Source organism: Pangasianodon hypophthalmus, chromosome 25 (assembly GCF_027358585.1).
Source record: "Pangasianodon hypophthalmus isolate fPanHyp1 chromosome 25, fPanHyp1.pri, whole genome shotgun sequence".
Taxonomy (NCBI): Eukaryota; Metazoa; Chordata; class Actinopteri; order Siluriformes; family Pangasiidae; genus Pangasianodon; species Pangasianodon hypophthalmus.
In genome coordinates this window covers 6,008,509-6,033,200 of record NC_069734.1, presented here as the reverse complement: position 1 = coordinate 6,033,200, position 24,692 = coordinate 6,008,509, and the positions used below count along the sequence as shown (strand labels likewise).

The 24,692-nt window shown below is 37.6% G+C and overlaps 1 protein-coding gene across 12 annotated transcripts in view; it reads left to right on the top strand.

Annotated features, from left to right (window-relative positions):
• Positions 1 to 24,692, top strand: part of fhod1 (formin homology 2 domain containing 1) — a 54,176-nt gene that overhangs the window by 14,801 nt on the left and 14,683 nt on the right. For 6 of the 12 annotated variants that reach the window (XM_053229430.1, XM_053229433.1, XM_053229432.1 and 3 more), the window contains 13 exons: positions 10,659 to 10,726; positions 11,400 to 11,505; positions 12,743 to 12,837; positions 13,977 to 14,088; positions 14,191 to 14,285; positions 14,938 to 15,081; positions 15,246 to 15,435; positions 16,827 to 17,001; positions 18,610 to 18,717; positions 21,306 to 21,395; positions 22,056 to 22,079; positions 23,336 to 23,383; positions 24,173 to 24,312. In XM_053229430.1, the coding sequence (XP_053085405.1) occupies positions 10,659 to 10,726; positions 11,400 to 11,505; positions 12,743 to 12,837; positions 13,977 to 14,088; positions 14,191 to 14,285; positions 14,938 to 15,081; positions 15,246 to 15,435; positions 16,827 to 17,001; positions 18,610 to 18,717; positions 21,306 to 21,395; positions 22,056 to 22,079; positions 23,336 to 23,383; positions 24,173 to 24,312 (1,395 nt within the window). The remainder of the gene's footprint in view (positions 1 to 10,658; positions 10,727 to 11,399; positions 11,506 to 12,742; positions 12,838 to 13,976; positions 14,089 to 14,190; positions 14,286 to 14,937; positions 15,082 to 15,245; positions 15,436 to 16,826; positions 17,002 to 18,609; positions 18,718 to 21,305; positions 21,396 to 22,055; positions 22,080 to 23,335; positions 23,384 to 24,172; positions 24,313 to 24,692) is intronic. The other 6 variants (XM_053229431.1, XM_053229434.1, XM_034299557.2 and 3 more) reach the window with 6 other exon arrangements.

Here is a 24,692-nt window from a genome sequence, read left to right as displayed (position 1 = left end):
CACTATATACCTTTAAAGAGGTTACCATATACTTTTGGGGTCATAAGTTTACATATGCCTTGCAGAATCTGCAAAGTGTTAATAATTAATTTAAAAAAAAAAAAAAAGGATTATGAAAATTGCATTTTGATTTTTTTTTATTTAATAAGCTACAAAAGGTGCAAGCATTCAGTGATGATCAAGAAGGCAACACACTACATTAAGGGCCAGGGGAGTGTAAACCTTTGAACAGGATGATTGATGTAAACTGTTATTTTGTTTAAGGATCTTATTTTTTTTCATTTAATACCGCCCTTCAGAAGCTACGAGCTGCCTCCTCACGCCTGCCCTGATTTTAAACTCGTCCCATGCTGTTTCTGCAGCTCGTCTGTGGGTTTCATAGACATGTGGTTTAATAGATGAGGAGCTTGTACTATGCACAAGGCAGTAGGTGATGAGGATCAGTGGTTCTTGAATACCACAGAGGCTATAAGTCGATCCAGATGCCCGACAATAGCACTGAGGCCAGCTGCTGGAGACCGTCATCTGTTTATTCACTGCTTAGCCTCATAGAGTAACCTCTAACACACAAGGCTGATAAGAAACATTTGCCAAGTGCTGCTTCTTAAGATGGATTAGAGTCACCTTGTGTCATTAGATTATTTTTTAGCAGATTAACTAATCATCCAGGTCTGAATCAGTTCTGAGCATTGTTGCACAGAGATTACTGGAAAGTGGAGGGGTTAGCTTCAAATGCTCCACCCATGGCTCAGGGAGAATCAGATATCTTTTGTACAGATTTGTGACACAATGGCGTTTCCGGAGTAAGATAGTCACTGCATTGGGGGGAAAAATGTCCGAAAGTTTTGTTTGAAACACTGGAAAATTTGCATTGTCAGTCAGATTGTCTCTTCTTGTGAAACTGGTTCTTGGTCATGTTTATTGAGAAATGATTCAGATTGTCTAGTAAAAGTTCAAGGGCCTTTTTTTTTTTTTTTGTTATTGTTTGTTTTTTTGTTTTTGTTTTTTTTAACTTCATTTTTATTTTATGTATTTTCTCTCACTTGTTCATCTGCTTTAACTGCTTTATTTTATTTTATTTCATTTCATTTCACAGGGTGTCCAAGAAGTTTCCATATATAGGGGAAATTAACACTGTTTAGCAAAATGTCTTCCACAATTTTTCATGCTTGGTTTATATATTTTTTCCAGATAGCCTTTAAGAATGCCTTTGTCAAAAGAAGAACATATTGAAATCATTCTCGTAGCTGGATTGGGAAGCTGTCGCAAGGTTGCGATGGACTTTAACAGGAAACATGGCAAGCACATCACACACGACACTGCTGCTATACTTATTAAATTCAAAACGTTCACAAATATCCACTGATGGAGGCACAACTGACGTGGTGCTGACACTGGTAGCCCCCTACGCATGGAGACTTTTGGAACACCCTGTAGTTTTAACAGCATTTTGACATCTGTTTCCTAATCTTTGTTCATAGTTTGGAAGATTTATTTACACCAGGTTTTAGCTTTGAATTAAACTGTAATTAAAATTCTATTAAATCTATTAATCCATGCCTGGGCATCGTCTCTTGTACATTTTGGATGTGACTCTGTCTACTATCTATAGCTGAGCTAAATTTAATTTTGTGATCATGATGAGGTACGATGCTATTTAAAGCTGCTTATGTACGATGGTGTGCACCGGCTCTCTTTAAAGACCCAGACTACTTCAACAGGCCCACAGGTCTTTTAGATTCTGGGAATAATTTAGATTACGCAGCCATTGGCAATTTGTACAAGAATACTCTTTCTGTAATTCTTTACAGTGTGTCCATATAAGGTTGTGAAGTTTGGGCCTGAATTCATGAAACTACTATTAACCTTTGGGCATGTTACGGGCATGTTGTTAGTAATGCTCGGACTGAAAGGTCAGAGGTGCCGGCTTGTTCTCCACAGTCGACTTGTTCTGTTAAAAGACCAAACCTGTTTGTTTTAACTGGCTTCAGGAGGGAGGTGGTGCATGGGGATTAAAAAGGAAATAATACTTCAGTATGTGTTAATTTGGCCTCGAATAGGGTGGACTTGTGCTATTTTTATTTCTATTTTGTGTGACCTCTGGGTTATCACCTTAAAAAACACAATTTTAATGAGATCAGGACGAACTACTCTTGCCTGTTGTGGAGTTCTCTATTTTCATTGACTCAAAGGCAGCATCCTATCTTGAGGTCAGAGTAATGATCTATTCTTATGCACATGTTTAACCACAACAGGAGGAAGTGCTGGTGTTTTCGCATCCTATCAGGATAAAAAAAATAAATGAAATAAAAATACAGAAAAGTGAGTTAATAACACCGAGTATGTGATTGCCACTGATTTGTTTTTGCAGTAATGATGAACACTATACTAGACTTTAACATGTGCAGAATTGAAAAGAAGGTTTTTACTTTTAATACTAACGAAGAGAGATATAATCTTAAAGCCGTATCTGAGGAATGTTGAGACCTTGCAAGCTAGCAAGGAAAAATAAGTTAACTACAGCAGAGTCGCCTCGCCAAGAAATAACCTATATGAACGAACTAGTGTGTGGTTATATTGAAAAATACATATCAAATGTTTCAAAGTTTTGTTTAATAAAAACCTAGTAGCTCAAAGATGATCTGCTTGTCCTGGACCGATTTGTCCAGCCGTGTTAATGGTCTGTATACTTATTACTATTTTTAGTGCATTTAGTGCATTTTTCCCCTTTCTGCCCTCATTTGTGACATCCTGTGTCAGAGATTTGTAGACAATGAACTCTGATAGAACTTCTGAGCAGAGATACGGGATAGGTTTCCTGACTTGAAACAGAATGGATAGCCAAAATAATCCTCTCAATATAGACACATAGTTCAAAGATAGAATACCTGCCAGCTTTCAATTTAATTTGAAAGATTGTATGTACTTCCAGTGTTTGCTGTATGGTATTTGGTGAAATTGTAGTGATCTTTATATTCAGCTAAATATCAGGCAGGTCTAGTAAAACTTCATGTTTTTTTTTGTTTGTTTGTTTTTTTCCATTTTACATACTTGGATCGAAGTATGTATCTGTTTAAAATCAAAATTTAAAACCTGATCCACGCTCAGTACACACATTGACGTACTTTATTTCCACTGGTGGTCACGTCATAATGAAATCTGATTGCCTGTTTATGGGCTATTTGTCAAATCTATGTTAAAAGGCAGCGTATGAAGCTTACAGTTTACAGAAATTTCAGTTTGAGAAATCCTGTCCACTGTGATTCCAGACTGGCTCTAGTCGTGCGGAAGCGACCTTGTATAGTTTCTTCATCTCAGTCTTTCATTACTCATCACCTTGTTGGCTGACCCCCTCTGTTACACAACATTAACCAGAGTTAGGTTTTAATTCTGTCAGTTCTCACATCTGCAGTTCAAAATGATTATTAAATGCTTGAAATACTTCATGATGTGAAGTCAATATTATGTTAATGCACAAGCTGGAGGCAGTTTCAATTTCTAGAAAATGTCTCGGTTTCAGAAAGGGAAATGCAAACTTTTGAACTGCTATCATGGGCATAACTAGCAACGAGGACCGGACCTTGGTAGTTTGGGAAGGTGTTTTTTTTTGGTTTTGTTTTGTTTTTTTGTTTTTTTTCCTTCTTCCACCTCTTGTTTAGCAATTTCAATATGGAAACAGTGATGGAAACAAATGCATTCCAATACTACCCAATCAGCAGTGATGACTGGTAGTGATGATTTTCAGCTGAGCTCAGAGTAGCTGATTAGGACACTTAAGATTCATAGATAATATAAGGGTCAAGCTCGTAGACTTAATCACCCATTATGTTTAGCTCGATTGCAGTCAAAACTGTATACAGATTTTTACGGTAAACACCAGGCACTTGTGGGGGGGGAATTTTATGTTTTTGTTAAGATATAAACACTCAAAGTTTACATGCACTTTTTTTTTTAAATTGCTGTACTACTTTTTCCTAGAATAGAATGTTTGCATATGTTTTGTTCAATGAGAACAATTCATTTTTTTGTCGTAAATATGCAAAATCATGAACATATCAATTCTATTATTTACAATATCTAGATAACACAGATTGTGGCTCTCATTAAGTCTTTGGCCATGGTTATAGCCCTTTTTTTAACTATTACTATTAATATATTAACATGATATTTGTGATAATTGTGAACTCACTTGTGAAAACAAAAGAATACGCCTTGTTGCTACTAGTTTATCCCTAGTTTTTCAGATATCTTGCCCCGAATTCACTCCAGTTGGCCTTTACAGCTTTTATGATTTTTATGGTGTTTAAAACGAGAGAGTGAATTGATTGACACATTTGTTGTAATAGTACCTTTCCATCATAAGTATGTTTTATTGTCTTTTATTTTTTATGCCTGTTTGGTCAGTATCTTGCAAAATATAAGCAGCCAAGACCTCCTATGTTCAAGGATATGGCTTATTTACCATGTTTACAGTGTCAGAAGGCAGAACTAATTGGCCTACTGGAATGTAATAAATCTAGCAGTCATTTATGTCCTTGTTTGCATGTAGCATCTTTTCTGTTGGCTTAAATAAGATGATATCCAATGTTCTTGTAAGGAGTTGGGATATTACAAGGCTCTAAATGCTGTGACCTGGAAATTCACTGCCTGAGGAGAAGAAACATTCGTTCTTATTTATGGTGGAAACATGCCTATTGTTCCTTTTGGTTTTTTCAGGCATTTCCATTCAGTAATATGACCCTTTTTATTTGTCGTGAAGGTAAATCCCTCCAGTGTAGTTGTTTAGACTTGAACAAAACAGTTGCCGTGTTTGGCTAAAGAAAGCTCTTGAGTTCCCTTTGGTTCTAAATGTTTGTAATTTGTTGTCCTCATGTGACTCTTTTTTTTTTTTTTTTTCCACTGTCTCACGTTCTCTTTTTTTGTTCTCTTGTTTTCTCCTCAACCACAAACATTCAGTTCAGTAAATCTCCAGGACTCTGTGAAAAGCCCATACAGATGAGAACATTGAGCAGAAGATGTAGGAACTGCTTGTCTCTTTTGTTTGTTCTCGGACTGCTTTGGATAAACCCCCTGGTGAAGGCTGCACATTTAGACAATGAGTCTTCTGTCAATGGTTAAAAAAAAAAAAAAACTCTTGGTCAGGCTTCACCGGTGCTGCCTTTCTGCCTTTATATATATATTGCGTCAATAAGCTACACTCTCAGCTCTATCTATTAGGCTAACAGCAATCTGTTAATTTAATCCAAAATAAGAGTAGCTATGTTTAGGAGCACTCTAATAATACGTTAATAACCTGACTGATTGCGGAATAAAAACATTCATGTATACACTTCAGTGGATAGACTTTACTGATAGAGGCCATTCTGAACGAACTGCTATCCAATCGAGGTGGAGAATCCTTTTAATATTATGTTAAATAGAAGAATAATAGCCTTGTAAGCATTTGTGTCTGATTACTTTCGCTATCAGAATCTGAACATGCATTCTGTGGAATACTTGGTAAAGATTTTTCTCCAATATAGCAAGGGAACCTGTGTCAACGTGAACAGATTAAAGAAATACAGGATGACGCCCATCTCACCCTCACCCTTTTTTATACACTTTTTTTTAAAATGGTGGATCATTCGTGGTTTGTAGCTTGCTAAGGCAGTTTTACTTGCTATCCTCTTTGACAGCAAAACACTCAGAGTTCTACATAGAACATTTAAAATGTTTATCCTAAGGAGGTTTTAGATTCAACCTTAATTTCTAAGAGCTCATAAAGGTAAAAAAAAAAACTGATATGAGCTATGAGTTCTATCCTAAGAGTAACTAGGGAAGACTAAGAGGTTAGACAGTGGTTGACAGTGGTTTTTGCATGTTAATTTGCCTAAAATGTCCTGAATGGGTAACCACCCATGCTGCAACTACTGTCTGTGGATTTGTGTGTACTAAGCTATATCTAGGTTTACGCATTCGGTTTCTTTTGGGTCCATTTGATTGTCTCTGTCTCTCTGTCCTTCTTTCTCTCCCCCTGTGTTATCATCATCGAACAGGCCTGGTGGTGCTACATCACCCTCTAGTAGCCATGAGTTCTGCGCTTGGAGCCTTCCTTCCTTCATGAAGAAACACACACACACCGCAGCTCTGTGACACTACATCTTCCTGACTCTCTCTCTCTCTCTCTCTCTCTCTCTCTCTCTCTCTCTCTCTCTCTCTATTTCTGTGCAAATGCGCACACATGGGCAGTAATTACCTCACATGGCTGTCATGAGAAACCACCAGGCTGCTGGTCGTCAAAGCAGTCCACAAAAACAAGTCTACGTTTTCCGGGAGAAAATCATGTCAGAAAAAGCTCCTCGCAAAGTCGAGCTAAGATGTTGCTCACTTTTCAGGAATCCAGTCACCAAAAATATATAATATTGTCATGAGCCATTAGCATAGATTATGGGGTGGAGTGCTGTTAAGCCAAGACAAATTTGGCATAAAAAAACGAATTCTTTTTCTGAACGAATTCACATACTTTTATTATGCAGTATCTTATGTAATGTACACACATAAATGGCTATAAATTAATTAGATGATGGATTGGATTGGCATGTTTATAATGTGGAGAAGTTCAAGTCCTCTTGTTTGTATACTGTAGCTGTGTTCAAGACGGTGCTTGTGCCTGGATGTTTGTGGCTTTTAACCAATTTTTTATTGATACCACTTTTCTTATTTCATCAAAAGCTTTCAGTATACATGTTATGGCATGACTTAAAGACTGCTGATGAAAATAGTTTCACAATGCAAGTGGCTTCCTCTCAATATAACTGGCAAAAGGTGTTAATTGAGCAAGATTGGGCTGGAAAGGACATTCTGTTTACGATTTCCTATTTCCAAGTTAAACACTTGTGCATGTAATGAACAAACCATGACTATGTTTAGGTTAGACAAACACGCAGAGTTCTGGGTGGGATTGTGATCTGTCCTTTCCTCCCTACTTCCAAATTAAAGGAAACAAATTAATGGAAAAAAACAGCTATGCTGTGCGAGATGGTTTGCTGCCACAGCATGGGTCCAGTTAAAGGGAAGAGTCACTGCAAATCAATACAAAGTCCTTCAGATTGATTGCCTTTGACCTATGATGCAACCGTTCTATCCTGATGGGAGTGGTGTCCTCTAGGATGATCCCACTCATATCCAGAGGACATGAAGACTCCCTGTGTGAGGATGATCAAAATGACATAAATCTTATGTTATGGCCTGCATGCTATTAGGTACTTTAATTTCAATGTCTGACTGCAAGCGATGTTGGAATGTGCAAGAAAGTTTTTAATAATGTGCAAGAAAGCTTTTAATAAAGTGTTTTATTTTCGTGTTGTCAAAACCAACAAAAATGGCAGAAATAATGTAAAGATCATGAGCCAGACACCCAGTGTACCTGCCCAGCATGCCAGGGGAAACTTTCAGGAAAACTACCAAAGATACCAGTGTTTTCAGAATTTAACATGTTGGTATGGACTACGCATTAGAAAGGGTTCAAGGGATTATTCAAGGTTCTAGCTTTCCTACTTGGTACCTACTAGGTACCATTTCTACATAGCCCAAGTGAACAAACCAAAGAGCCCTTTAGAGTAAGAGTGTAGACTCTAATGATCCGATAAGCAACTGTTTAGTGATGCCTTGCTGGAATTAACAGAACTATAATCGCATGATGGTGGCCAACTATTTTTTTTTCTTTTCCTCTTTTGTGTTCGCCACAATGGATCACCCGTACGCATATTTTGATTCTGTTGCAAGTTTTATGACTGCTGCCCTTCCTGGCCCAACCCTCCCCGTTTTCCGGGCTTGGGAATGGCACTGAGAGTTCACTGGCTCGTGCAACCCTCCAATGGCTGGGGTTGGTTCCCTGATCGGGAATCGAACCCGGGCCATGGCAGTAAGAGCGCCGCGTGCTAGATGGCCAGCTGTTATTTAACAGGCTTAACATGATCAAACTGGAGATCAAAATTCCTGCATAATAAACTGCCCCGAAAGGCAGAATGTCTTTCTCTCTCAACTAAAGCCTTCACAAGCTGTTTTTCAGTTTGGTATGAAAAATAAAAAGTGTAAAGTTGCTCTGCTTAAATGCCAGTGCTGTTATTGGACATTGTTATTATGGCCTGTATTGCATGGTTCAGCCAGAACATGTTTGCTCCTTGGCATTGTGTAATATCAAGGGAAAACACTTCCAATGAAAAGAAAAGTAGTTGGACTGTAAATCCGTCTGTGGGAGAAAGTATAGCAGGCCTCAAGTCGCAGCTTGTATGGATTGCCTATGTTTTTTCATTCTATTACCAAACAACTTGTATGGATAAGGCTGCTGATTTATCTTAACACCTTTTATTTTTGCTGGCTTGGATTTTGTGGTTTAAGGCCACAAGCTGTGTCATGTACACCTTGTTCATGACACTTCTCCCATGTCATGATTGCCAGTAAGTAGGAGAGTGAGTAAATAAACATCTTAAGTGCGATATAAATACAAAAAAACAGATTAGATTAAACTACAATTTGTAGTTGCAAAAGTAAATGAAAACATTTGTCGTCTTATATTTGTCTGTATTATATTGTTTTCCATTCAATATGTATTATCCTTTACTATTATAGTAATCACACAGAATAATTTGGCATCTTTCTTTTCTGCTGAATTACTTCTGAATCATTATTATTATTATTATTATTACGAACTCAAAAGAACCACCAAAGTTCAATTCTTCCTAGGTTTTCTGTGTTGACTTGCGCTGCCTTTAAAGGAGCGGTTTGTCATTTTTACAGCCCTGTGCTGCCTTTGAGGCAATCTTCAATAGCAAGTTCCTCAAAACTGAAACTGAACTGAAATTACACATGCCTCATGTGTTGCCTCTTAAGAAAATGCCGCAAAGCTGAACATCTCTGTTTCGACTGGGGGCGGAGCAAATTTCAGGGCCAGAAATGATCTAAACAGTAGCCTGAAATGAAGAAACTAGCAATTTCCATTCCATGACAGTGTTGTGACTCACAATTTGTCCTATAATTATATGATGATTGCAGGGCTAAAATTAGCTTTAAAAATTTCAAACCACTCCTTTAAATTTTCATGCCATGACAATTAACTAATAATGGTGGTTGATGATAATTATAATAAAGCTTTTTCAGTTATAGTTTTTGTCCATGCTTCTCTGTACTCATTTATGCCATTTTTATGTGGAAAAAATGTCACATTTAGGATTCCTCCACAAGCTACTTGTGTGCCTAGCTGCATTTTTAATAACGTTCACTTTGGTTAGGTCTGTCATAATTATTATATAATCTCATTTATTTGAGGTTACTAACAAAATTCTAGTCATAAATGGACTAGGATGTAGACATGACGTTCATTCTCAGTTGATTTTTAAATAATGTTTTCAGGCAAAGGTTTTGATTTATTAACTACTTAAGTGATGTTGTGACTTGGGTATGGTAATAGATTTAGATTTTGTGACTTGGGTGCTGTAGATTTAGTACCTATTTACCCATTTTAATAACAGGTTTTGAATATTTAACTCATTATTTGTGCTATGATATGCTTTAAATGGCAATTAGAAAGGTAATCTGTTTAGTTGTTCTGAATGTGCATTGTGTAGCTACTGATAGGTTGTAAGTTCACAACGTCTGGACCCTTGATCATAACTTTTAACCCTACATTGGTTAACCCATGCTCTAACCCCGTCTTCCCAACAAGCTAGAATATGCAAAGAAAGAATTTCATTGTATGGGGTTTGTGTATGCAGTGACAGTTGGTTGGGATATTGAACAGGAGGGCTAAAAAAATTTTTACTACCAATCAGTAACACACTCTTACTATCACTACACCATTAGAGTGGAGGCTCGTAGCAGAGTCTCATCATATAGATATAAAACTTTTACACGTCCACAGAGGAAAACACACACACACACTTATTGACATAGACAGCACCACTGTTTTAAGTCAAATGTTTCAAGTCAGTAATCATGCCGTCTTTTCCAAATAGCAAGCAGCGGAAACAGAACCTTACACTTCCATTGTTTCTCTTTGTGTAATCTGTAATTTGATTGTACGATGTGTGCTTAGTCTATTTACTTCTAGTATTTCCTTCAAAGGAGAAAAAAGTGAGCCCCAGCCTTTTTCATACATTTTCTTTTTTCTTCTTCTTCTTCTTCTTATGGTGCTGCTGGTTTTGGTTCAGAAAAAAATCCACTTCAAGCCATTTGTTAACAGCAAATAAGATGATGTGGATGGCCAAAAATTATACCTTTATTTTTATTTAGATTTTTTTTCTTAGAGAGGGAGGGCTTAGGCTCCTAGGCCATTTATGCCAACAAGCTCTGTGTACTTTAAACTTGACAGAAAAGACAAGATTATACACCACAATTTTGTGCAATTTCAGTGGCTCTTGAGAGGCCAGTTATCAGGGTAAGAATGTACAGGCCCATGTACATTTAGTTTTACAGCATCTTGTTGGTAGTCTGTATATGATCTAGTGATCTCTGTCCACTACTTCTCTCTCTTTAACGAGGCTAAGACATGGATTTGTTGTTCAGTAAGTCATGGAATGCAGGGCTGAAATAACAGATCCTGGTTTTTCAGTGAAAGACTCATTGTCCTATTTGATGGTTCACCAGATATCGTATCAACACTTTTGTTCTTTCTCTTGCAGAGAAGCTGTATAACTCCCAGGGGCCTGAACTGCGTCGTTCCCTCTTCTCATTAAAGCAACTCTTTCAGGTGAGCACACAATGAGTTGAGTACATGATAGCACTGACAGGATAAAAAAAATGTCTTCAGCTATGATCTTCAAGAATTGTAGAACAACCTGTTTCTTTTGTTGTTTGTATGTCTACTGGCATGATTTTATGATGATTAATCAGTTGTTACATCTTGGCACTTGTACTTGTAGGGAACGTTTATTTGAAGGTCATGCACAATTACAGCTGCCGAGACTTTTGACTGAGAAAGCCTGCATCAGTTGCGTGAGACTGTGGTCTGTGTTCTGGGATTATGAATTTCAGTTCAATGCTGAAATGTACAAATGGATGATGAATTAAAGGGGAAAAAAACATGTAGTTGTTCTTACATATTGCACTAATGCTCGGACATCGTGATCATTACTATTTTTATTGTTTACAGTGCTGTACGTAAATACCCACCCCCATCCTTTGCTAATTGGTTCATATTTGTGGTCTAATCAGTTTATATTAAAATTCAAGTTTGCCTGTGTTTGGGGATTAATATTTGGAGTAATTTGTTGTAATCAATAGATAATGTGATTTAATTATCTTGTCAAAACACAATAGATTTAATTATCTACAATACAAATATAAAATACACATAGTACATTAGACTGAATCATAGACTATTAAAGACAAACAAGCCACTTGTTTCTTTATTTGTCTTGCAGGATGATAAGGACCTGGTACCAGAGTTTGTGAATTCTGATGGCTTGACCTGCTTTATAAAAGTGGGCGTAGAGGCAGACCACAACTACCAGAACTACATTCTTCGAGGTGGGAGGTCCAAAAAATAAAAAGTGGAAAAAAAGTGAAACTGCACTGGAATTTTTGTCTAAACATGAAAACTCTTGTGACAGAGAACAAAAAAATCCAGAATATATTTTTTAATTTAAATTTTTTTTAAATATACCAATATCAAATTGTACCACTTTAGACCTAAGCTATAATGAGAATTATAAATAGTGGTTTAAGAGACAGTTGCAATATTGAGAAGTGCTTGAATTGGATATTTTTGTTCAGTGAGTGGGTGTGGCTAATGATCAAATGGGTGAGTGGGTGTGGCTAAGGGTCAGATGGGTGAGTGGGTCTTTTTTTTTTAGCTTGTCAGTTAATATTGTGCTTGCACATTTTGTCATTTTATTTAATTTTTATTTTTTTAAGGTTTGGCTACATATTTTCTGGTAGTGCATCAAAAGTTTTTTAAAAATGTCCAAAAAAAAGGTAGAGAGAGTAAAATTGTAAAAAAAAAATAATAATAACAACAATAATAATAATAATAATAATAGACAGAAAAACTTACTCTGATGTTTGATACACCACCTAAAATCATAACATCCTGGCCCATAATATCCTGGAAGCCATATATAATTGATTTATATTTTGTTATGTTATTATTTTGTGAAGTTAATAATGACATTGTTTTCTGATTATGCATTAAATTATTAGTGCTTTAACATTTGTAAACATGTATAAAGCTAAAGAAATTATTAGAGTTTATAAAACAATAATTAATAATTAATTTGCCTTTTAGTCCAATGTCCCCTAAATTCTGATTTTGGTTTCTGCCAAGAATTTTCATTTCAGTTTATTTCATGCTCCAAACACAGCTAAAGCATGATGTGATGTGCTAAGTGTAAGCTCTCATAAAACTTGGCACAGAGACTCTACATGCTAGTTTAACTTGGCCTCCAGTCTGTCTGCACTGTCCAGGGTTCATGTCTAGTGCATATAAACGCTGCGCCGTTTTAGCCTTTAGATTTGTAACCTCATGTATTCTGCAGCGTTGTTTTTTTGGCGTGGGCTCTGGGACAGGAAGTTTATACTGGAACAACAAACAGCTTTTAGTACAAATCTGTACATCCGGCAGAATGAAGCATGGTCCTTGCTGATGAACTTCCCATCTTATGCTTCCCTGTAGTTATTGGAACCTGAAAAGCAAAAAATAATAATAAAAAAGTGTAGCGTCAGTAAGATTTGCTCTGAGTGTGTGTATGTTTGTGTTGCGTTGCAGCTTTGAGCCAAATCATGTTGTTCGTGGACGGGATGAATGGAGTTATAAACCATAACGAGACAGTGCAGTGGCTGTACACACTTTGTGGCAGCCTGGTGAGTAACCATATTATATAACACAACAAACACACACACTCACCCTTATAGGCTAATTAGTGGTGGACTGCAGCTGACTGTTCTTAGTTTGTGGGCAGCAGAATTTAAATACTCCAGTGTTCAAAGCTGTTAACTAAACGGAAAAGGTGGAGCACTGAGCGAAAGGGTTGCTAGTGTGACCATGACCTTCCACTTAACACATTCATGGTATTATTGAGTAAGAGGTTTGCAGTAACTGCAGCTTATGAATCACTTTAGCTCTGTTAAATAAAGTGACATTTAAGCATCATTTTAAAAAGAATAAAAATAAAGTCATTAATGAAAATCAGCAAGTTAACGTCTGACTAAATCCATATATTTTTGTGGAAAATAGATACTGTTTTCATCCTTCATTGCCACTATAAAGCTCTGGGTCTGCGTTAAGAGTATTTAGTTGATACTCGTACCTGAAGCACCTGGTGCTTGGGGTTTATTTACAGCTCTGAAGTAGTTTTTCACACTACACTGCACTGGTTCCTGCAAGCATCCTGAGCAGAGCCCCTTATCCTCACTGACGTCATGTTAGTGAGGAAGTGAAAATAACAGATGTTGCAACGCAACCGAACTTCATCTCCTGGTTTAAGGACTGATCTGAAGACTGACTTCAGACTTCCTCTCATGACTCAGAAGTGTATAACAGCTACATCACAGAAGCGTCCATTTGCCTAATGAGAGGAGAAGGTGACAGTGAGGAGTGGATTTTAAAATGTTACTTTTTTTGTCAAAATTTTTTTTATTATTTCAAAGCATTTTATTGATCTGGAAATGAAATTGTGTCAAATCATACTTTATGGGCAGCTTCTGTGCATGAACATAATTTAGCACAATATCAATATTATACCGTCATATTGCCCAACCCTGTCCTGAACATGATCCCTCGCCAGTCCTTATCTTAAACTTCACTTAATACACTTGGTTAATACAGTAACAGAACAGCCCTTTAGAACTCCCCTGTGAAAAACACCACAGTACTGAAAGAGTACACATGCTTCCTTATTATTCTAAAAAATGTGAATGCAGTAAGTCTCCTGTTTTGGTACCGCCACCTGCTGTAGAAGAGACATAAGTACAGACTCTCTCTCTCTATCCTCCTCTCTCAGTCCCGGCTGGTGGTGAAGACAGCACTGAAGCTCCTCATAGTGTTTGTTGAATACACAGAGTCGAACAGCCCGCTGCTTATTCAGGCTGTCAACACGGTGGATAGCAAAAGAGGTAAAAAGCTCACGATGGACACACACATTCAGAGGAAGAGTTTGAAGGGATGTTTATATGTGTAAGCTTGAGATGAGGTTCACTCTGGACGTGCTGTTGCAGGTGTGAAGGCCTGGTCATACTTAATGGCTATTTTAGAGGAGAAGAATGGATCAGATACAGAGCTCCTGGTCTTCACCATGTCCCTTATTAACAAGGTAGCACATGTGCACACACTCCTTATCAGCAAGGTACCACAAGGTAGCACATGTACACACACTCCTTATCAGCAAGGTACCACAAGGTAGCACATGTACACGCACTCCTTATCAGCAAGGTACCTTGTGGACACACACACACACACACACACACACACACACACCCCACATCGTGACCTTAATCAGTGTAGCAATTAGACTGCACACCTTAGATTTAGGTTGTGAACTTGTATATATTTTAGCTCATTCCCATGGCACAGTCAGAAAAATCCAGCCTGCTAAGCAGAACAGAAATGTAGCTTTTTGGCTTTGGTTATAAAATATATCCTAAACATCGAACATCCCACAGTGCACCATTGAGCCAATTATTAAAAAATGTAAAGAATATGGCACAACCATTACTAGAGGCCCAAAGGAGGTTGTCCAGCAAAACTCACTGAGCACGTAAGGAGTGCATTAGTCACCGAAGCAACCAAGGAGCCAATGGTAATGCTCAACATGATACTACCACCACTAAGCTTCAAAAATTGATGTAGTGATATTCTTATAATATGTAGATTAAAATCCAAATTAAGTCTATTTCAGATCCGGGAGGGCAGGTGAATACTTATGCAAGCCACTGTATTTTCATGCCTTTCTCCTTCTCTCTCAGACTTTAGCAGCTCTGCCTGACCAGGATTCATTCTACGATGTGACAGACTGCCTGGAGCATCAGGGGATGGAGCGCATCATGGAGAAACACATAAGCAGCAAAGCCATTGACCCTGACCTCAAACAGCAGTTTACAATATATGAGGTACAGGAACAGCAGCATAACAGCATGTGATGGATATTTATTGCAAACAGTATATTTAACACCAGCAAGTGCAAACACTGTGCTATACATACGAGTTATACATATACTAGTGACATGATTATATGTGTGTGTTTTTTTTTTTTTTTTTTTTTTTTTTTTTATAGAACACTCTGAAGCACGAGGATGGAGATGCAGATGAATCCTGTTCTCTTACACGTAAGGAGAGGAGAAAAGCAACGACCAGCGAGCAGGAGGGCAGGAGGAGCCGACGGTCCTCGGCACAGAATATTCCAGATGTTTCACTCGCTTCCTCTCTGCCTGCTTCTGTGACCTCTACCTTCAGTCCCACTACAGGTTTGTCTCACATCAGACTCACCGTTCTCCAAGCCACTCAGGTCAAAGCTCATTCTAGATGAAGTCAACAGAAAATTTTATTTGGATTAGGCACCAATTTTTTTTCAGGCGAAGTTTGATACTGCTCTTTTCCTGTGTATAACATATAACCAGATTGCTGCTCAGATGCTCAGAGGACAGATTTTAAACACTGAAACACTCTGGTTTCACATCAGCATTGATTTTAATCTTGTGTTTTACTGTATGGATGAGTAGGTGTTAAAATTATGTATGTAGAACTTCTGCTTTGAATCTGATCATAACAGCTTGCTAGCTATAGGAATGCTATTACATCACCTTAATTAAAGCAAAGAACCTTAACCTTACGATAGTTGAATGTTGGCTAGCTAGCTGCCGTGACTGTATACAGTAAAATGGAGTTGCTTCAATGTGCCTATACATACTGCAGTTTTATGATTTTTTTTCCACCAAAGAATGGATAATGCCTCTGAACACAGTTTAACCATTTTTAATGACATTTCCACCCACACGTTTGGCATGGTGTGGTTACTAATTACACAGGAAGTCATCGGTGATGCTTTGGATCATTCCTATCATTTTTCTAGACCAGTGCTTGTCAAACTTGTTGCAGCCAGGGATCCTCTTTGCAAAGCTTTATTTTATGAGCTATTCAAATATTAGGCTCATTATTCAAATGTGTATAATAATATTCTGGATATTTATTCTGTTTCTGTTCATGAACTTTCCATGAACACATCTCATTAGGTCCATGCTGATATTATTTCTAGACCTGCTTTTTTCAGTTATTGAGATTTAGACTAAACCCATTCAATTCAAATGGCCAATCAAACCAGTTAATAACTATAAGAACTCAATAATAAATATAACTTTGACAATGGTGTGTTGTGATTTCCAGCAGAGGCTATGCTTCATGGACCCCTTATATCCACTTTGAGAAGCACTGCTTTAGACTGCTTTCTAGTCCTCACAGATGGAAAAAGAAAGCATTCACATGAGTCTGGCACAGACTGACTTAATGCAGCTGAGATAGTCATTCAGAACTACAGTGGGAAAAGAACTTTTGTAGGTATAAAAGCAAAAAGAAAGGTGCTTCTACATTTAAGCCTTTATATGCAGCTTCAGTTAAAATGGAATTGTGTTAGTCTTGGGATTAGTGTCCAAATATTAGTATTGAAATGTCTCTCATTTACATCATAAAGCTCATTAGAGTCACACATTAACAAAAAACATTTTCCAGCAGAGCTAAGATTGTACTCTATCTTGCTTTATAGTTTGCCCTCTAAGCTGCCACCTGACTGATGCCATGCACCTGCACTCTTGTTTAAAGATAAGTACATAGTGAGTTTGCAAGGTTTTTGTTTTTCTTCCAGGTCCGAGATGTACCACCTCTCCTGTACCCTCAAGCACTCCATCCTCCCCTTTACCCTCTTCTCCCATCAGCCATGATCCAGTAAGCACTTCCTCCAGTGAATCTGAGTCCAGCTCACACAGCTCAACCCCTGTAGTGCCCTCTGTCGTAGTAAATGAAACTCCAGCCAATGATGTGTAAGTAGAGCCTGTGTGTGTGTGTGTGCGTGTACGTGTGTATTTTGAACTGCAGTAAGAACAATAATGTTTGTCTTTTGTTATTTCAAGGCAGAGCTAGAAATAGCTTTAGGTAGCTTTTTATGCTGAAACTCTTTTTGGTAGTTTGTTTGTTTGTTCTTGAGAGACTTATCTCCTCTTCCCTCATCCACATGGTGGGGCTATGAGCCTGGTACAGATTTAAAGCGCTCTTTGTATAGCATGTATATCACTATGATACAGTTTGTTTACGGAATCATCAGTGTGCTCACTATGTAGACATTTACTAGGGATGTGAACATTAAGAACATTAAAGACCGTCTGTGAAATTTAACCCTTTAAATTTCATAAATTAAATTTGTATCTTCTTAATTTAGTGTTACGGGTTACTTCTTAAGCACTAAAAGCATTTCTTTTAAATTTTACAACTTTACCCCCATGTTTACAGCCATATTTTGCAGCTTTTGAGCTTTCTATACACTGAATTTTCTTCTAGCATTTTCCTTTTAATGATTTTTCAGGGTTTTTTTTTTTTTTTTTGGAAGTACTTTATTGTGTGAAATGTGCTTTAAATATAAAACGCCAACTTGGAAGTCAACTGGAGACATTTTGATATTTAATAGAAGAGGTTGCAAATTATAATATAATGTTAATGTATTTTAAGGAGCTCTTCTCCTGCGGTTTTAAAAGGCTTTTGCTGTTATATTGCTGTAAGTCCTCACTTGACCCACTAATCTTCAGCTGTGCTGGCATCGGAAATGTTATTCTACAGCAGGCTGGCTTCAGAAACTGATCCACAAACAGTGTCTTAGCCAATAACATTTGCCCAGACATGCCATAAATCGGTAACGATGCTTCAGGTGGGAGTATGACATACTTTAGCCGGAAATAGAATTGCTTGTGCACATTGCATGAGTTCACAGCTCTTTTTAAAAAAAAAAATAAAAATGTGTACAATCTGTGATTGGAAGATGCATATTTGAGTTATGAATAAACAAAAAAGGAATGACTTTTCTGCTCAGACTGTAAGAAAATGAGAATTTGACCGAGTTTGCCACATACATCAGACACTCTTTGCCTGCTCAGCTCCTCCCAGTGTAACCAAATTGCTATGTGCCTTTCCAAGTATAGCTCCTGGCCAAAGCAAGACATTTTATTCAGCTGACAGGCACTACCTATATGCGGAAAGCTAATGTTTTATTTGGAAGGCCATTTTCTCTTAGTAAAGCTATGGGTATTTAGTCATGATGTTAGCCTGCTGGAGCATATCACAAACCTTTTAGTATTTTAATGTTAATTGAAGTGTTTTCCACCTTTATACAGAACTATAAAAAATTCATCAAGCCGTCATGCTTTTCCTTAGTGTTGAGATGGACATGGTAGCTGAAAGGAAAAAAAAAACCACACTTTTCTTTGACTTTTTCACATGCTTCTGCTCCTGGTTGCACCCTCCGGTGGTTTGGTGTCAGTCTTGCCAGTGTTGTGGGTCTCCTTGTCCTTGTTTTAATCCTCTGCTTACTCATGTAACCAGACATCACTATTCTACAGTTTCTGTCTCTCCCTCTTTGTGTCACTTCCTGCTCCTTCCAGCAGGGGACGCACTTTCATTGGTCAGTACCTGGCTCATATGGGGATTTCTAGGCGGAGGTTAAAAAAGGCGGGGTCCATAACACAGGAGCCCTCCACTCCCCTAAAGAGGTCTGTATAACTCACCAGCTTTTCATCTCATTGGTAAAAGTTATTCCTTCTGCTGATCGGATTAGCTGTAAGGAATAACTTTTACTTTCAGCTAATCGTTTTGTCTCTGCACTAACAATCATTGACATCACACATCACATGGTGCCACTTTTTAAAACCTCTCTTGACAAACAAGGGTCTTTTAATATCCTGATTTCCTGCAGAGTTTAGTTTTTGAACCCCAACTAAGCAGTTAAGGCTTCAGTTACAGCTGTCAATCACGTGGATATGGACTAGAACTAAACTCTGCATGATTGTACATCTACCTGGTGTTAAAAAAAAAATTACTCACTGCATTCTAAATTGCACACTTGTATACTGTATATTATAAACTATTCCTGTTCCTCATAGTATGCAACATGCAAGAATGAATTTTGTTGATCAGATTCACTCATATGCGCAGTTATCTAAGTATTGCATTATACTGCTGAACTTCTGTGCTGAATATATTCTATATTTCAATATAGAGTATAATGTTTAGATCCAATATTTTGATGGTTAAAGCCAGAAATGATACAGTGAGATGACTGAGAAAGGCTTTAAGGCAGACAAAACCTGCTTTAGCATTGAATACTAGCTTAAACAAATAGCTTTCTTAAGTACTGTATAACAGTTACAAATGGTCAATTTTAAGAATTGCAGAACATTTGTAATATTTACTTATACAGGTGTACAGAAGTTCCAAGCCCCCTGTCCTGTGTGTTAGATCAAGGAAAACAGTAAAATGTGCAGGACAGGGGGTACTCCAGTACCGGGGTTGGGAAGTTGTTCAGTGAAGTCATACATAAATGTTGACACTGAGTGAACCATAATACAAAATAGACTGAGCACAAATAACAATTCACACCGACAGATGAACTTGGTTGAGATCAGACGTGGATATCGTAGTCGCAATATTAACTACAATTTTTCAGCGTTTGATGCAATTGCATTGTGGGGTATAAGAAACCAAGAGCAATCAGGATTTGGTCTAAAGTAGTCTGTCATCCAGGTATCAATGGCAAACTGCAAATATTCCTCTTTCTATACTGTGTTTGGGAGGGTTTTCAAACACAGTCCGGTGTTTAGTGTCTAAAATAAAGGTAGAATTTATAAGCATTTATAAGCCTGCTGCCAAATTTGCACCCAGGATGTTCATGGACAAACAGATTGCGCAATATAAACAGGGAATTGTAACCAAAATTAAAAAAAAAAAATCAGGATGAAAAGATCACAAAGACAGTTTGAGTAGCTTTGAATCACAGAAACTGTTTTCAGCTTGATTCTGGCAGGGTAACGTTACCCCCCACCCCCCACCCCCCAACAGGCTGCATTCTGAATCAGAGTCTTTGGCGCTCTCTGTGTGTGTGTGTGTGTGTGTGTGTGTGTGTGTGTGTGTGTGTGTGTGTGTGTTTTGGTCCTGAAAAGAGGGGATTAATATTGTGTTTTCTAAAGAAGAACGTCCCCCCTTTGCAGCACTCCTCCTTGCTGAAAATCAACCAAGTTTTTCTAATCAGCTTTGATGTCAACTTTTCTGATGGATGTTGAGTCAGAGAGGCTCGCAGTCACAATCCAGGAACTTTCTAGAGGATTTCAGAAATAGAAACAAACAGGGAGGAAGATTATGAAGATATGATTTTTGAAATAGGTATTTCCTTTCTTAAAAGAGGTTCTACTTTATTCTAAGACAAATTTAAGAAAAGCTTAATGGCGGTTTGAATAAACAAGGATTACACTGAACATAGTTTAGAGCTTGTAACATTTTTGCTGGTTCAAGTTTTATTTCGAGCTTATTTTGCATCACCAGTTTATTTTATACAAGAATGAACAAATCACATATTGAAAACGTATTCTCTGATTAAAGCACTGACCTGAGGTTAATTCTGATTGTTGCTGTGGTTACTTTTTAAAATTGGTGAATTCATCATGGTGGGCAATGTTCCTCCTGAGATCATTTGTAACTTTTTGAGTGAAAATTGGCATAAAATTTTCCTTTGAGGAAAAACTCCATAATCCATCTCATATATTCCACTGTGTTGTAAATTTAAATCACCTCAGCTGCAAGATTAAACTTCAGTTAGATATTAAACTAATGTAGCAGCAGGATTAAGTTCCTGTAAGTTCATTTAAGTTTCCCAAAAACCTAAAGTATTTGTTTCTGGTAGCCAGATGGGGCTATTATTTTTTATTTACTGAGCTCTAGTATGTTATGAAAAACGACCAACAGAAACAGCTTGTATTTCTTTCTCGAATATTAGGGACCATTAGTGAGAAATGCTATTGATAAGTTCTACATTTTAAACCTACTTTAACCAAATGTGTCTATTTTAAATTCACTTGTTTTTCATAAACAGATAACAGCCCATTTGTAGACTGTAGAAAAGTTTTTGTGGGCGGGTGTGTGTGTCTGTCTGTGGGTGTGTATGAGGGTGTGTGTGTGTGTGTACAGCCTCTGTGGACCTTTATGGAAACGGAAGTGTTTTGAGATGTGGGACTCAGACTGTCTCCGTTGCCTTGGCTGTGATCAGATTTTTCAGTGTTTTGTCGTTTTTTTTTTCTTCCCCATCCAGCCTCAGCGTGTCTCCCGCAGACTCGCCTCCTCAGGAGAACCAGACAGAACAGAAAGAGCAGAGCCACACTGAGGGAAGAGGACGGCTTAAGTGAGTATCATTCCTCTCTTTCTCTCACTCAGAGATGGGAATAATAAGGGAGAATGCAATAGTGAGAAAAAAAAAGATTACTCAGGGATTGAAATGAAAGATTTGAAGTAAATATTTCAACAGGAATTTGCTTCGATTGAGGTTTTAATGCATAGGATATTGTTGAATATCTTGTCAGAGTCTGTGTTGATGTTAAAAATAATGATATTAGTGTGTCTAATTGTACAGGGAATCACTAAAAAGGGAAGTATTATTATGATTATAGCGATTAAAATTATTATTTTGGGGTTTACTTTACTCTCACTAATGGTTTAGGCTCACTGGACCTGAACTGTTTTATTATACAGAATAATTAATATTATTGTCTAATAGTATTGTGAAAGCCAGGCTAAATAGGATGGTGACTCATTAAGATGATTTGTAATTTCATCCTCATTTTTCTGTAGCTGTTTTTGTTTTTCCACAGACACTTACCATCTGTGTATCTTCTGTAGTCTTTCTTGACTCCTTTCACCTTGTTTCTGCTAAGTGTCTGTGTCTGTTTCTTTCTCTGCCTCTGTATCCATAATGTTTGGCTCAGTTCCTAATCTTTCTCTTTACTACTGTGGCTTCCAACATTCTTCTTCCCTCCCTCTTTCTCTTCTTTCCCTCTTTTCTCAGCCTGCAAGAGGCAGACTCTGTTTGGTGAGTAGCTGCTGCACGGCCAAAGAATACAGCCTTCAGTTGCTACCAGTCTAAACCATGAGTCATTTCGGGGAGCTGGGGGGAGTGTTAGCTGTGTTAGTTCTGTTCGTTAGTCAGGATGATGTGCAGTAATAATATTTCACCATTACCAAAAGGATGACTCTTTCATTTGCGTCCTGTGCACGTCTTTTCCAATAACTGTCTGATCACTCTCACATTCTGGTTTGCATCCTGTCTCATCTTCACTCCCTTGATCTTGGATTTTCCTTGAATGGATGTGTGAACAGTCCCCCGGTCTGTTCAGCTGAATAGTTCCTTTCAGAACTGTTGTGATAAATCAATTGTACCGAAATGATTCAGATTGTCTGGTATGTTTATGAACAAACTGAATTAAGAAATATCTATAATTTATCATTACAAAGAAAAAAGATTGAGGAAAGCACGCAGCACAGGATGAACCGAATGGAATTTCTTGATAACCAGGAAGACCCAGCTTCTCTTCTCCTTCTCATATTAGTTCAGGTGGAGGAGCGGTCATAAATTAGTTATACTCTCAAGAACAGGAGTGTTCAACTAAAATTTCTGAGGTCCAGCAACATAAAATTCTTTTTTACAGAAACAACCGGATAAGCAACAAACATGACTGAATGGTGACCAGCGTTACATTTTAATGCTTAACCAGTGATGATTAGTGTATGACTATAAATAAGACATCAATTTGAAGTGTTTTTGTTTTGTAGTGGCGCTTCATGTCAACACTTTTGACTAGAGCCCCAGAGTCTGAACAGATTAGATACCTGTTTTGAAGCAGAGAATAAATACATACTCTGTCCAGTTGTCTTTAAACTTTTTTTAATAGATTTTTTTTTCCAAACAATAACCCATGTTAAACCTCACTAATCATGTAAACTGAAGTGAAAAATGAAGTGAAAAATCTGTCAAAGTCTGAAATTCTTCCCTTTGTTCAGGTAAACAGTTAACATAAAGGCAAGTGATTGGACACAGCAGAGCATCTGCTACAGAAGCTGCAATTTTTTACATGCGTTAACTGGTTCCTGTATTTTTAACTTGACCACAGCCCAAAAGTTGACAACCCCTGCTCTAGGTTATACATTTAATATGGGATTGTGAAATGAATGTATGGATGTGTTCAGTGTATCCAATAAAAAGTAAGCTAGGTGCAGACTTCTTCTAGATAATCAGCCTGTCAGACACTGAGTTTCTTCCTTTACATAAACTATAATGTCTCTCTCCAGTGTGGAGGATATTGTGAGTAAGGACCGGCCCGTACTCAGGAAGTATGCGTAAGTAAACTACAGGCCGAACCTGACAGCGTGGTGGTGATGGTGGTGATGATGGTGATGGAAACTGCTCATTATGCTGATCTCAGGCCAGGTTTGGGGTGAGGTGCCTGGTCCTGAATCAGTGTTTAAGGGCGGGTGCTTGATCGGGTGTGGGTGTTTTTGCAAATCAGGTGGCTGGGACTTGTATGGCTGTTGCGTCGGACAGTGGCTGTTTGTGTGAGTGTGTGTCTGTGGTTGGTTGTGTTGATGTCAGTATCTATCATTCTTACTTTTAATAAATTTATTGCTCTGTTAAATCAAATGGAATGATATTTCTGGGGTTTTTGACTAATTCTTACACTGATTGCATGTACTTATTACCTGCCACATTATGGACTGATTATCTGAATGTTTTTTTTTTTTAACCAAGATTTACTGCATTTTTCATTTTAAATGTGTATATAAATGAGTTATTCTTTATGTATAATATGTATTCTCAGCAGATCTGGGAGACTACAGTAGCTATTTTGTGGTTACTCAGAGTGGAAAAAAATATCCAGCAGTCTTTTAATAGCAGTCTGAAATGAAGGATATGCTTTCCATTTTGTTTCTAAGCCAGTCCAGCTTAGTTTAACTAGCATTGTTTCTTCATGCACAAACGTTACTGTGCTTTTCTCTACTGTTATAATCGTTTAGTTAAAAATTCTACTTTCTCATGTCTGCTCTTCATTACTAGGCCTTCTTTTTACCAAGTCCTCCATTTTGGCTTTGTAACATTGTATTTTGTCTTTACCATCTGTATATTTGTAGAGACCAGTTTTTACGCCGACTGGAGGCGAGGGAGTGGCAGAAGAGGAATAGTAATGATGTTGCGTCTCTGATCGACAGTGTGTCTCCTGACCCAGACATCTACTCTTGCTCTCCACGAGAAGTGCAGCCAACCTCAGAAGGTGACATCGACCACCAGTTCTTTTATTCTTTTCTGTTACCCTCCCACAAGCTAATCTACACTGTCTAGTGCAGGCTTTGCTCCTATCTGGGAAATTCTATCTGACATAAATACTGCTATTACCATGTATACTTGCTTCTGATCTTTTTTTTCGTTGTTGTTTAGTGCTTGTGTTGTAGTAACAGTACCAGAAAGTTTGTGTGTGTATGTATGTGTATGTGTGTGTAAAATATATATATATATATATATATATATATATACACACACAGTTGAGGTCAAAGGTTTACATCCCCCTTTCTGAATCTGCAAAATGTTAATTATTTTACCAAAATCAGAGGGATCATACAAATACATGTTATTGTTTATTTAGTGCTGACCTGA